The 12,886-nt window shown below is 50.8% G+C and overlaps 1 protein-coding gene across 1 annotated transcript in view; it reads right to left on the bottom strand.

Moving 5' to 3' along the window:
• SYT13 (synaptotagmin 13) overlaps window positions 1-12,678 on the bottom strand; it is a 39,980-nt gene extending 27,302 nt beyond the window's left edge. Inside the window, exon 1 of the mRNA XM_039226831.1 lies at window positions 12,499-12,678. Coding sequence (XP_039082762.1) covers window positions 12,499-12,678 — 180 coding nt within the window. The remainder of the gene's footprint in view (window positions 1-12,498) is intronic.
• Window positions 12,679-12,886: the final 208 nt, after the last annotated feature.

The following is a 12,886-nucleotide window of genomic DNA, read 5'->3' as shown; positions in this document are numbered from 1 at the left end:
CACCTTTCTCTTTCAACTGGCCCCTCGCCACCTGCTTTTATATGCGCTCAGCATTGCAATGACTCCTTGTCCCCTGATTGGCTACTGTCCCCACCCTCTCAGCCACACGTCTTAAAAGAATTGCCTGTGCTCATTTCCTCACTTTCCATCCATGTAGCAAGCCACTCCCAAAGGGCCCCGTCAGCCCACTGAAGGCCGCTGTTAGTCTCCAAGGTCATTGATGACCTTCACCCTCTAATTCCTATGGATTTTTTCAGTCTTATCTTACTTGGCTTTTCCACGGCAGGTTCTCAGTTCATGATTCCCTTCCTCTTAAAAGGCTTTTTCTCCTGTTATTCCTCATCTTTGACATTCCCTTCTCCACGTTCTCCTCCTTCCCCTCTGGCCACTCCTCTGGCTCATAGAGTGTCCAGGCGCTTTTCCCTCTAATTCTGCTCTCTTCCTGGGTGGTCTCAGCCACGCTCCTGGCTGTGACCACCGCTTCCTACAGACGACCCCCCCATGTACATCTTCTGCTCCCCAATATACGTCACAGCCATACTGTGGGCTCCAGACCTGCCAAATCACTGGCACGACTGACATCTCCATGCAGAGAGTGCAAAGATTCCTCGTGCTCTCCCCGCGCAAAAGTGACCTCATGAATTCAAATCCATGACCTCATTTTTGTTGAGGGTTCCCTGTCTCGCTAATTGCTAGCACCATCCAGCTAGGTAAGTGAAAACCTTGGGTGTCACCCCTAACTCTTCCTTCTTCCTGAAACCCACACCCAACCCATTGGCAAAGCCCGTCAATCTATTTCCTTTTTTTTTTTTTTAATTTTTTAAAACTGTTTTATTTATTTTTGAGAGAGAGACAGCACGAGCAGGGGAGGGTCAGAGAGAGAGGGAGACACAAAATCTGAAGCAGCCTCCAGGCTCTGAGCTAGCTGTCAGCACAGAGCCCGACAAGGGGCTAGAACCCACGAACCGTGAGATCATGACTTGAGCCGAAGTCAGACACTTAACCGACTGAGCCACCCAGGTGCCCATCAATCTATTTCCTAAACATCTTGTCAAAATACTGCCACCATCAGACTGGCCCAAACTGTGGTCGTGGTCGCTCTTCTCCAGGGCTTCCCATGGTCTCTCTTCCCACTCTTTCCCATCTGGAAGGAGGGTTTCACAGCCCTACGATGGCCATGTGACACCTCACTGAAGACCTTTCAGTAGCTTCCATTGCTCTTGGGCTAAATATCCAAACATTTCCAGTGGCCCCGGAAGACCCTGGGTAGCCCTGCCCTAGTCTGACTGCCTCCTTCACTTTACTCCCTCCTGTGACCTTTGTACTCTATCCACTTCAAAGTTCATCCAGTCCCTCCTGAGTGGTATTTCTTCTTTCCACAGGGCCTTTGCACATGCCCCATGCCTAGAAGACTTCAAATGTCATCCCCAACACCTTCACCTAGTAAATACCACTAACTATCAGAGGGGTATGCAAGACAGTTCGTTTGGGACATGGGATGAAAATAACAGAATTTCATTCCCTACTTTATTTTTATTTCATCATTTTAAAAGGTCCATTTTGTGCATGTTTTATTATGCACACAATACATTATATTAGTAAAGTATATTATATATAATATATATATATTAGTAAAGTAATACATGTTTAAGTATATATATGCTTATAAAGAATTAAATAGACACGTATACTATATACTCTCAGAATTTTTCTTACTGAAAGGAGGTCTCCAAAAATGTTGACATCAGAGCAGTAATCAGCCATCACTTCCGGGGAGGGCCTCTACCTCCCTGAGCGCACCTACCACAGCTGTAGATAACTGTGGGATGAACATCTCTACTGCTGGAATCTGAGCTGAAGGTCAAGGGCGTGGTCTGTCTGGTTCCTGCAGTGTCCCCGGTGCTCAGTGCTGTATATATAGTGGGTGATCAAGAAGTATTTTTAGAATGAATGACTGTCCTAGAAGTGGAATGTTCCTGCTTTCCTTCCTTTCCTCACAGGAGCCTTTTCCTTTCTCACATTTGGAATATTTTTAACGAACTCTCTTTCCTACAAAGAAAGTCACTGCTTTCGTAAAAGATAAATAAAAAACAAAAAACAAAAAAACTGATGGAGAGATACTTAAAATATACTCTGAGTAGCTCCAGGTGCTGAGTCTGCCTGGTGCTTTCAAAATTCATCAGGGGCGCCTGGGTGGCTCAGTCGGTTAAGCGTCCGACTTCGGCTTAGGTCATGATCTCACCGTTCGTGGGTTTGAGCCCCACGTCGGGCTCTGTGCTGACAGCTAGCTCAGAGCCTGGAGCCTATTTCAGATTCTGTGTCTCCCTCTCTCTCTGACCCTCCCCTGCTCATGCTGTCTCTCTCTCTCAGAAATAAATAAAAAACATTTAAAAAATTCAAAAGTCATCTCGTTCGGTCTTGAATATTACCTTCGAGAACCTTGTCACCATCCCTGCCTGTTGATGAGGAAAGCAGGACTCAGAACGGTCAAGGTCATTTAGCCGGAAAATGGTGGAGGAGGAGGAGGAGGAGCGTTCGGTCTTGAATATTACCTTCGAGAACCTTGTCACCATCCCTGCCTGTTGATGAGGAAAGCAGGACTCAGAACGGTCAAGGTCATTTAGCCGGAAAATGGTGGAGGAGGAGGAATTCAAATTCAGCTTTGGGGTCTGCGCCTAATCTGCTTCCGATTCTATCTCAGCAGCTTGGTCATAAAATGAACGTTTTCATCCGAAGAAGCAATTTCCTCTTTCAAGCAATCTCAAAACACTAGATGGTTATGAACCCCGCTAATTCTGCTGCGCATCCAGGAGCAAATGCACGTCCACCATGTAGGGGTTCCGCTGACGTTCATTCCTTTCTGTGCTGTTTCTGCGTGTTTTGCAACGAGGCTGTAGCGCAAAGGGCGGTGGTCATGGTGCTACTTGAAGGGTCCCTTCACTTGCAGGGTAAAAGTTGGGCTCATCAGATGGCGCGCTTGGAGGGACAGTGCCCCAAAGCTCTCCAGACCACATTGTGGTTTTGCTGTGGAGTTGCGTGCCTTGATGTGTCACACTGCCTTCTCTGTGTCTCTCAGATGGACTCCTTGCCTTTTCTTCTAAGTGAAGCGACAGAGCGGGAAACGGAAATGCATCTCAAGATGCCGGGGATGGGGGGGCAGGGGGTGCTCTGGGAAGGGAGGAGGGCCCGAACGCACGGAATGAGCAAAGAGCCAACAGAAATCACTCCACACTTAGAGCTGTTGCCTTGATGTCTTCTACCTGCCCAGCCACACTGCTTCCCTGCAACCTTACCTTCATCTTCAGATTCTGTGCTCTCCAAAACGGCATTCTTCACTCTGTTTGAAAAGCAAAGTCTTCACTATCCTGCCTCAGTAAGCTACACCCCTCTCCTCATGCCTTTTTGGCAGCAAGTCCAAAACCGTGGCCTATGATGTGCTTTTCAAGTAGAACATAGTCTCCGTGAGCATTAGCCCAGTGGCCTCGCAGCTGAAGGTTTTTAAACTGTCTCCGATATTAGCCAAGAGAATGGAGACTGACCATCCATCCATCCATCCATCCTCTGACTCAGGCAGCCATTCAGCATTTCCCCTCACCTCTCTGGCCATCTGCCAGCCCTGCTCAATTTCTCTACAAAGAATCCGTCCGTCTTGGACTTAATGAATGGAGGGCAGGGAGTGGGGCACCCACGAAATACATCAAATTACCCTGACGTCTCCGCCAGATGGAGGAAGACTCAATTTCACAAAATTCCCATAGGACACTCTTCCCCTTTTATTTATTCGTAGTCATATTCGTGTATGCACCTCCTAACTCTTTGACTCTAATTTGTTCATGAAAACATGCTGGCTAGCAATTTTCAGTGAGCAGTCACTCGTCTTCTGTTAAATGAGAAAAGTTATAATGCGTTCCAAATCCACCCAGAAACCTCAATCAACCTCCCCAAATATCACCGTTAACACTCTTAAACACCATGTACAAAAATCTCTCAGGAATTTTCTATAATATAAATCAATTAAAAAACCCTTCACTTAATTAGCACATAGGGAACTCTTCGGTGGGAAGGTTTGCGTGTGTGTGTGTGTGTGTGTGTGTGTGTGTGTGTGTAGCAAACTAACTCCACGGTGGACCAAGGCCCCAGCTCCTGGAATTGCACTGGCCCGATAACATCAATACATCAGGAAATGGCACTGAAAGATAGTAAATACCACCTCAATAGGACCCCCCGCCCAGGTACATGAGTGAAGCAGACTGGGACCCACGAAGGGCTAAAAGTTCTGGGGGGATAGGGTGGGGAACGTGACAGCGATAACAGGCAATGTATTTAGAGGGTGAGGCAGCAGGTGCAAACAGGCTAGTACAACAAGGGAGCCAGGGCTGCACACTCGGCACTCGTATTTTAAGACTCACGAGCAACGCAATGTTTTTTTTATAGGTGTGCCCTGTGGCTCTATTGTAATGGCCGTTCCATAGAGAGAGGAAATGTTCGCTAAAAACTTGCCAGATACTGATGAGTATTTTAAAATCGAGAGCTTGTATTTTTAAAAAATGAAAAGCCTAGAAAACACCGCAATAAAACACCACTTCCCACCCACTAGGACGGCTGTAACAAAAAACGAAGAAAAGGAAAACAGCAAGTGCTGGCAAGGATGTGAAGAAATCAGGTCTCACACATCTCTGGTGGGAATGTAAATAGTGCGGCTGCCGTAGAGACAGGCTGGCGTTTCCTCAAAAAGGTAAACGTGGAACTAGCAACTGATCTAGGAGTTCCACTCCCAGGTATATACTTGGGAGAACCGGAAACAGGTTCTGTGCAGGAATGTGCGCCGGGGTGCTGTTCATAGAGCCGTAAGGTAGACTCGACCCAGGTGTCCCTCAGCTGATGAATGGATAAACCAAATGAGGCATTTGCAGATGGTGGAAAATCAATCAGCCACAAAGATAAAGTTGGGATACAGACCACGACATGCATGAACCTTGAGCACATTATACGAAGTGAAAAAAGCCAGACACGAAAGGGCACATGGTTTAATAATTCCAAGTATGTCAAATGCCCAAAACAGGTGAATCCATGAAGACAGAAAGCAGTCTGGTGATTGCCAGGGACTGGAGGAGAGCGAGAAATGTCTGCTTAATGGGTCCGGAGTTTTCTTCAGGGGTGATGAAGATGCTTTAGAGCTGGATGCAGGTGAGAAAGATGTGACGGTGTGATTTGTACTCTTTAAACTAGCTCGTGAATTTCACCTCCGTTTTTACAAAAGCTTTGAGAACAACTGTAACTTTTGGGTCACCAGCTCCCCACACATAGGCATTGATCGACGTTTGATACACGAATGAATAAATGAAAGAGTGAAACTGTCCAGGGTCTATGGTTCCCTGCTTGCCCCAGGGACACTGACCTTTCCCTAGATCTTCCTAAGTACTAACCTCCTAAGTAAGGTTAATATCACAGGACCTTTGCACGGCTTCATTCTTCTGTCTGGAGCCCCTCACACCCCTCCCCATTGCCCTGATTAACTTCCCTTCAAATCCAGCTCTCAGCTTGGCCATTAGTCTCTCCAGAAAAGCTTTCCTGGACCTTCCTGACTGGATCAGTTCCACCTCACCCTCTCATAGCACTAGAACTTTCTCCTTGGGTCAGTTACCATAACCACATCTTCATTTATCTGTGCTTTTCTTCTCCATCACAACACAAATTTCCTGAGGGCTGAGAATGGATAACTGTGTTGTTGAGGAGGGAGCGGCCACTGCTGCATCCCCACCTCCAAGCATGGTACCTGGCACATAATCTGCGCTCAATAAACACAATTGAGGGAGGATGGAGGTGAGAGGGAGGAAAGTATCCACCCTTTTCATCTGTTTTGCTTTAGAAATCTACAAACACTGGAGCACCTGGGAGGCTCAGTCAGTTGAGCGTCCAACTCTTGATTTCAGCTCAGGTCATGATCTCACGGTTTGTGACATCAAGCCCCGCATGAGTGTCTGTGCTGACAGTGCAGAGCCTGCTTGGGATTCTTTCCCTCTCCTTTTCCCTCTCTTTTTCTCTCTCTCAAAATAAATAAATAAACTTTAAAAAAAGAAATTTACTAACACTTCATTTCTTGACAGACCAGCTATAAAGAGCCCTTTGTATGCAAGTGTATGTTGACTCTGACATGTCCCTATAGAAAACCTTAGCTCTTTAAGCCTATCCCTGGGAAGCTATTCTCCTTTGTCTCAAAGCAAGGTTTCCCAGTGTTTGTATGCAAGAAATCAGCTATGGACACAGCGAAAGCAGTAACACTGGGGCAGAAGTGAGAGACGGACTGTTAGTGGTCACTGGGAGACTGAAGATCAAATAGTGTGGATCATCTATGGGATTCTGATTTCTCCTGCCAGCCTCCCACTCTGGGATGGCCGGTTACTCTTTCTCTCACCCCCTCTTTGTCTTCTGGGTCTGCTGCTTCCTCATCTGACCAGCCCCTCCCCTTCCTTCTGGCTTTGCCTTACACCCCCCTGATTTCTCATTTGGGTGTTTCTTCCATGGGGTTCTGATGGCCTGTCTACTCCTCTTTGTGCATCGCAGGTATTCGATGGTAACCAGGACCAGCATCTGAAGATCTGAAAATTTCTAAAGATACAGCAATCTTTATTCCTGGAATTAACGCGAAGAGAAGAGCCGGGCACCTGATTTATCTACTAGCTCTATCAGAGGAGAAACGAGGAAGGGAGAGGGATGGGAGGGTCTGGGACCTGCCCCCTGGGAAGGGATTGGGGACAGACACCTAGGGTCCTCATCGTATCTGGAAGGGCCTGGTGTCTCCTGTGGGTGGGTGCTCATCTCTGAAATAATCTATGCTAATTTCTTGATGAAAAATTCATACTGTCTTCCATGTTGCTAAGCAACCAGCCCAAACATGTTTACTGTGTAAATCTCTCTGGAGGGCCCTGGGCTGCACCCAGTGCCTGAGTGTGATGGGCATAAGAGGAGACAAAGCCGTCCAAAGCTTTGGGAAAGGTTTCTGAAGCTGACCTGCAAAAATGCTTTTTTGACACTTTTATGCCCTATCTGGGGAAACACAGTGGCCCAGGTGTAATTTTGACTAGCTTTTTTTTCTGCTAATCTCCAGCCTGCGGTCAAAAGTGTGGGCTCAGAAGCCAGGCTTCCTAAATTTGATTCCCAACCCTGCCACCCAATGTTACTTCAGTGCGCTGTGTTCTATTTCTCCCATCTGTAAAATAGAAATAATAATTAACGCATATTTCATAGGGTGATTCTGAGGACAAAATTCATATGATTAAAGAGGGCCTGGCACACATATAATAAACACCGCAAAATGTTAGTTAGACTATCACTATTGCTTATTACTCTATGGAAATGCTTCCCTTTTACTTTGTCTGTTTAATAATACGAACAGAGAGTTTGCCAGACAGGAGATCAGCTGAGAAATGAATCCTTTAAAAGGGTAAGAATGCATGGAGGTCAGGCCCTCCAGCACCCCCCAGAGCCACGCTCGTTTCAGGAGTGAGGTTAGCAGCTCGTGGGGCCTCTTCTGACCACTGAGGCCCAGGGGAGACCTCGGCAGAGCAGGGGCCCAGAACAGGAGAAAGCTCTTTGAGCCGAAGGTGGGGGAGTTCCCCCCCCAAGGGCTACCCAAGCCCCTGCACCTGCCCCATCACGAAAGCAGTGTGACTCGCTTCATGGCGATGGCTGGCCGGCCTCCTTGGCTGTGTTCTCACTTATCAGGAAGAGCACACGCCCGTCTCTTCATCGCTGTATCCCAGAGCCTAGCAGGTGCTCATGAACTTTTAATGAATGAACTTATTAGCTAACGAATGCAGCATATGGGCTCTGAGCCCTCCACACCCTGATAAGTATGAATTCAGACACGTGAGCTGAGAGGAAGTTGCCCCGGGGGTCTAAAGAAGAGGCGATGGCGGCAGGAGGGCTGATATGGCCAAACGGGGGGTCTCGAGGCCCCAGTCCCACAAAGGAGGCGGCCGCAGGAGTAGCAGGAGAAAGCAGATGGGGCCAGGGAGGTAGCATGTGATGGGCCACCAGAAAAGGAGGGCCACGTCTCTTGTGTACAGCCCGAAAGTCCTCCTGGTAATAAAACTTGTGACTTGATCCCAAATTCATGTTCACAAACATGGTCTCACAACACGAAACATTTTAATTGCAGCTTTACTGAAGTGTAGCCATACAAAGAAAAGTGCGTAAATCAGAAAAGGAGGGGGGCGCCTGGGGGGCTCAGTCAGTTAAGCGTCTGACTTCAGCCCAGGTCGTGATCTTGTGGTCACGGGTTGGAGCCCCAGCTCAGGTTCTGTGTTGAAAGCTCAGAACCGAGAGCCTGCTTTGGATTCTGTGTCTCCCTCTCTCTCTGCCCCTCCCCCACACATGTTTGGTCTCTTTCTCTTTCAAAAAAAAAATCTTTTAAAGAAGGCAACAGGGCAAACACGGTTGGGGAGCAAAATCAGACACTAAAACCAAAGCTTTCTGAAAACAGGGTCCCATCTCCTGCTAAGTGGCAGGCAACAGGGGCACTGAGCTGTGGGAAAAGGCACTTCTCCCTGCTCACTCTTTATTATTTAGGTTGGCCCAAAGCAGGGCTTCTGAAGGCACCCAGATGCAAGGTGAGTGAAAGCCAGTGCGAGAAGGAAATTCAGGGGGAAGGACCCCAGGGGCCTGGCCACCTTTCACTAAGTAGATTCTGAAACAGTAGTGAAGGGAAGACACGCACACACACACACACGCACACACACACGCACACACACACGCACACACACACACACACACAGACCCTTGTTCTGTTCTCTGCTCTGTCTCCTCATTCAAGCTGCCAGGTCACTGCAGTCACCAAGCTTCGAAAACGGCTGACAACAGTGAGGGAGGTCCCAAGCAGCTCCGCCAGACCGTGAGCAGACAACGTCTGGATCCCCCACCCGCCAGACCGTGAGCAGACAACGTCTGGATCCCCCACGGACCCGAAAGGACTGCACCCGGGGGAGGGGGAGGGGGCAGGGCTGTCTCAGGAGGCAGGATGAAGGATCCAGAGCATGTAGTTTGGAAACGCACAGATCAACTATGACTGGAAGCCAGGGGAGGCATGAAAGGTGGCGACTGAGGGCTTCTACACTTGCTCTCCTGCAACTCAGTAGAGATTCGGGGCCTTTCTTGTTCCCCGGAACCCCGTGCATGCTTCCTCAGGACATGTGCAGATGAAAGACATCAGACTGCCGAGGACCATCTAATAACACCACCTTGTGAAACGGCTGTGTGTGCGCCTCTTCATCCACGCACTCCCTAACAGGACCCGGCAGGGGGTTTAATAAGTACCATGATTTAGAACCGGTGATCAACGTAAATGATACTACAGTGGCAGCTGCCTTGGAACGACCTGTGATTCCCTTGGGGACCAAGTCACAGACGCTGTTAACACTCCTGAGGCGTGTTGTGGGTATTCCTGCTCACAGGAAATGCTAAGTTCCAGTCACTGAAGTTACTGAAAATAAAGGTGTACTTTTTTTTTCCTGTCCAATACCAGGAACCTCTTAAATTCTCTCCACAGAACCCACGGGGAGGTCTTGGGTTAAGAGCCCCCCCAGGGAGGGGCAGTTAAGCGTCTGACTTGGGCTCAGGTCATGATCTCATGGTTCGTGGGTTCGAGCCCCGCATCGGGCTCTGTGCTGACAGCTCAGAGCCTGGAGCCTGTTTCAGATTCTGCGTCTCCCTCTCTCTCTGCCCATCACCCACTCACATTCTGTCTCTCTCTCTCTCTCTCAAAAGTAAATAAACATTAAAAATAATGAAATAAATAAATAACTTTTTAAAAAGAGCCCCCAGGGGAAAGTTCTTCTCAAAAACACTACAAACTTCAACTTCATCCAACCATTTGGGGCCCGACTGTCCAAGGCACTTTTCCAGAAACCACAACCGGTGACTTACAGAGACATGGGGGGTGGGGGGTGTCCCTCTCCATCCGACAGACATCTGGTTCTCAGTGTACAGGCATCTGGGACCCAGTTCCCCTGCCCTGTGCCCTCCTTTCAAAGGACACCTTCAGAGAGCCTTCCCCCACTCCTCCCCCCCTTGCAAATGTGTGCCACTTCAATCGCCCCGCTGTCACCTGCCACCCCTCACACCACCTCCTGTACTTATTTTGAAATGTCAGTTGTGTTGTGTTTTCTCTCGTCCATCTGGGCCAGGGGCTGAGTCTGATCACAATGGCAGCCAGACCAGCACAGTGAGATCTCTCCTGTACCACATCCGGGCCTTGGGCTTGGCCCTGGTTGCTCAAATCCCCGTCACGGAGGGAACCAGCAGAGGGAATGCGGAGGAAGGGGTCTCATGTACCAATAAATGCTTCCTGTGCCCCTGCGGAGCCAGCACAGGGTTACAAAGGCAGGGCGTGTGCACGCGCATGTGCAGCCACGACTCGAGCCAGAGTCCCTAGTCTCTGGACACGGCGATACCTTTATTTGTCCAGTTTTTTACTAGACACCTAGTCGGTTCCAGCCACTGAGGAGGTGCTGGGAATAAATAACACACAAGTAAGCGGATATGGAAGATCACATCCAGTTACAACAGGTATTATGAAAGAATTGGAATGAACAATAGGGAAGAAGGTAACGAGGTGGGGGAGGGGGAGATACTCTATTACATGTGGCAGGAAGGGGCGCTTGGGTGGCCCAGTCGGTTAAGCATGTGGCAGGAGACAAAATCCTCCTGAGAACGTGAAATTTAAACAGAAAGAGTGTGGACAGTCAGAGGAAAATGGCCATGAGGACCTGGGGGGTCTTTAAGAAGGATCAGAAATCCAGGGAGAGTGAGATTTCAGATGACTGGGAGAAGGGGCACGAACTTGGCTTGGAGAGGTAGGCACCTGCCAGGTCAAGTGCACGAGGGAGTGGAGTGGCTCAACAGCCAGGATTCCAGAAGCAGACCAGCTTGGCTAGAATCCATCCCAGCCCTAAAACTTCTCTAGCTCTGTGGCCTTGGGCAAGTCACTTACCCTCTCTGAGCCCTAGCTTCCTCATCTTTAAGTAGGGATCATCACATGTGTGCTCCATTGAGCTGTTAAATGCATTAAGAATAAAGCACTTAGAATGGTGCCTGACAGAGCACATATGCCTGCAATGGTTTGCTATGACTTGTGCCACGCTCATTGAGAAGTTGGGCGGGTGGGGGTGGGGGGGTGAGCCAAGGAGATGCATGCCTGGGTTGTCTTTAACAGATTCTTGGCCATTGTCTGGGCTACTGGGCATCAATAAAACCGAATTGGGAGGGATCCCAGAGGTCATTTACACCAAGTCCTTCTCCAGTGCTTCTCTTTGGGGACGGGAGGGGACAGTGCCTGAGAGCCACCTCTGTGACAGGCGGAATGGCCTTCCCTTAATGCTGGGTGGGAGAAAAGGTTGAGAGGCAGCCGGCTACAACTTCTGCAGGGTTCCCCCCACCCCCTCCACCCCCAGCGGGTGCAGAGCCCATACTCCCACCTCAGATGGTTCTGGGACCCATGTCCCAGTGCCCAGCTGGCTCCCATTCCTGCCAGTGTCAATGTCACTTTTCTCGGATTGGAAGTGCCTCAAGGACAGCAGCCATTTCCTTCCACTCGCACTAGCCGGTGACTGACACAGGCCCCCCTGAGCAAGCGCGGAGTCTCAGAGCTTTTGAATAATTGATTGGAAGAAGGAAGGTGGAATCACAGCATTTGTGTGCCTCTCTCAGACCTATGAGCTCTGGAAAGAATCTAGAGGGCCTTGGGAAGTCATCAAGACAAGCCCCCACCCAGGGCCAGCCTTCCTCAAACACCCTAGATAGACTTCCTCCGGGTCCCCAGAGGGCATTTTACGCTCCCCACCTCGAGGAATGCTGTCTGGAGTGCACAGCCTATGGCCGGGGCTCTTCTGCAAACCTCATCCTAGACTCCTTCGGCCACACTGTACAATGGGGACACCACCCATTCCCTGCCCAAAGGGGCTCTGGGTACAAGCCAACGTATGGGATAAAAGCCCTCCTGCGTCCAGGGACATCTTCGGAGGGATCTTAGGGGAGGGCACGAGGGAGGGGGCGAAGGCCCTTCAGGCGCCTCCAGATTCACCGGCCTCTCCCCAGACCCCAGGCACCCCCTGCCCAGCTGCTCCCGCACCGCCGCCCCCACCCCCGCCAGCTCACGGGTACAGTAACCACCTCTCCTCTCGTTTTCCCGTGGCTTTCCCCCTCCTCGGCTAAGCCAGTGCTTTTCCTACACCAGACAACCCCCCCCACACACACACTTCCCTTCCCTCTCCGGTCCCCCGGCTCTCTTCCCCCAATTCTGCATGCTTCTAACCCTCCAACCCCCTCTCCCGGTCTCCTCCCAGCCGCTCAACTCTCCTCCCAGCCCCAATTTGGTGCAAAGAAGGCGACCGCTCCCCTCAACCCGTCTGCCGCACCCCCCCACCCACCCCCCCGCGCCCGGGCTAAGGCCGCCGAAATCCCGCCGCGCCCCGGGAGGCCCGAGGCGCCGCCCGCGCTCACCTGTTGTGCGGACCGGAGCACGCCGGGGTTCGCCTTCTCCGGATCCGGGTCCCGCTCGCGCTGCAGCCCCTTCTTGGGATGCATGTGCCGGCACAGGCAGGTGACCCCGCACAGCGCGAGGATGCTGGTGGCCGTGCCTAGCGTGGCGCCCAGCGCGATCACAGGCACCGACAGCACCATGGTGCCCGCTCCGCGCGCGGGGCTCGGCCCGCCGCCGCCGCTGCGCACCTACCCGGCCGGGCCAGCCGCCCGCCGCCGCCCGGCAGCTCCTGGGATCGGGGCGCGCCGGCTGCTCTCCCGCCGCCGGAGAGGGAGGGGAGAGGCGGGGAGGGAGGCTGCGAGGACGTCAGAGGAGGAGGCCGGCCCGGAGCAGGCTGGTGCGCCCGCA

Source organism: Hyaena hyaena, unplaced genomic scaffold (genome assembly GCF_003009895.1).
Source record: "Hyaena hyaena isolate Hyena2069 unplaced genomic scaffold, ASM300989v1 scaffold_23, whole genome shotgun sequence".
Classification (NCBI taxonomy): Eukaryota; Metazoa; Chordata; class Mammalia; order Carnivora; family Hyaenidae; genus Hyaena; species Hyaena hyaena.
The sequence above is the reverse complement of the archived record's forward strand: the minus strand, read 5'-3'. Positions and strand labels throughout refer to the sequence as shown.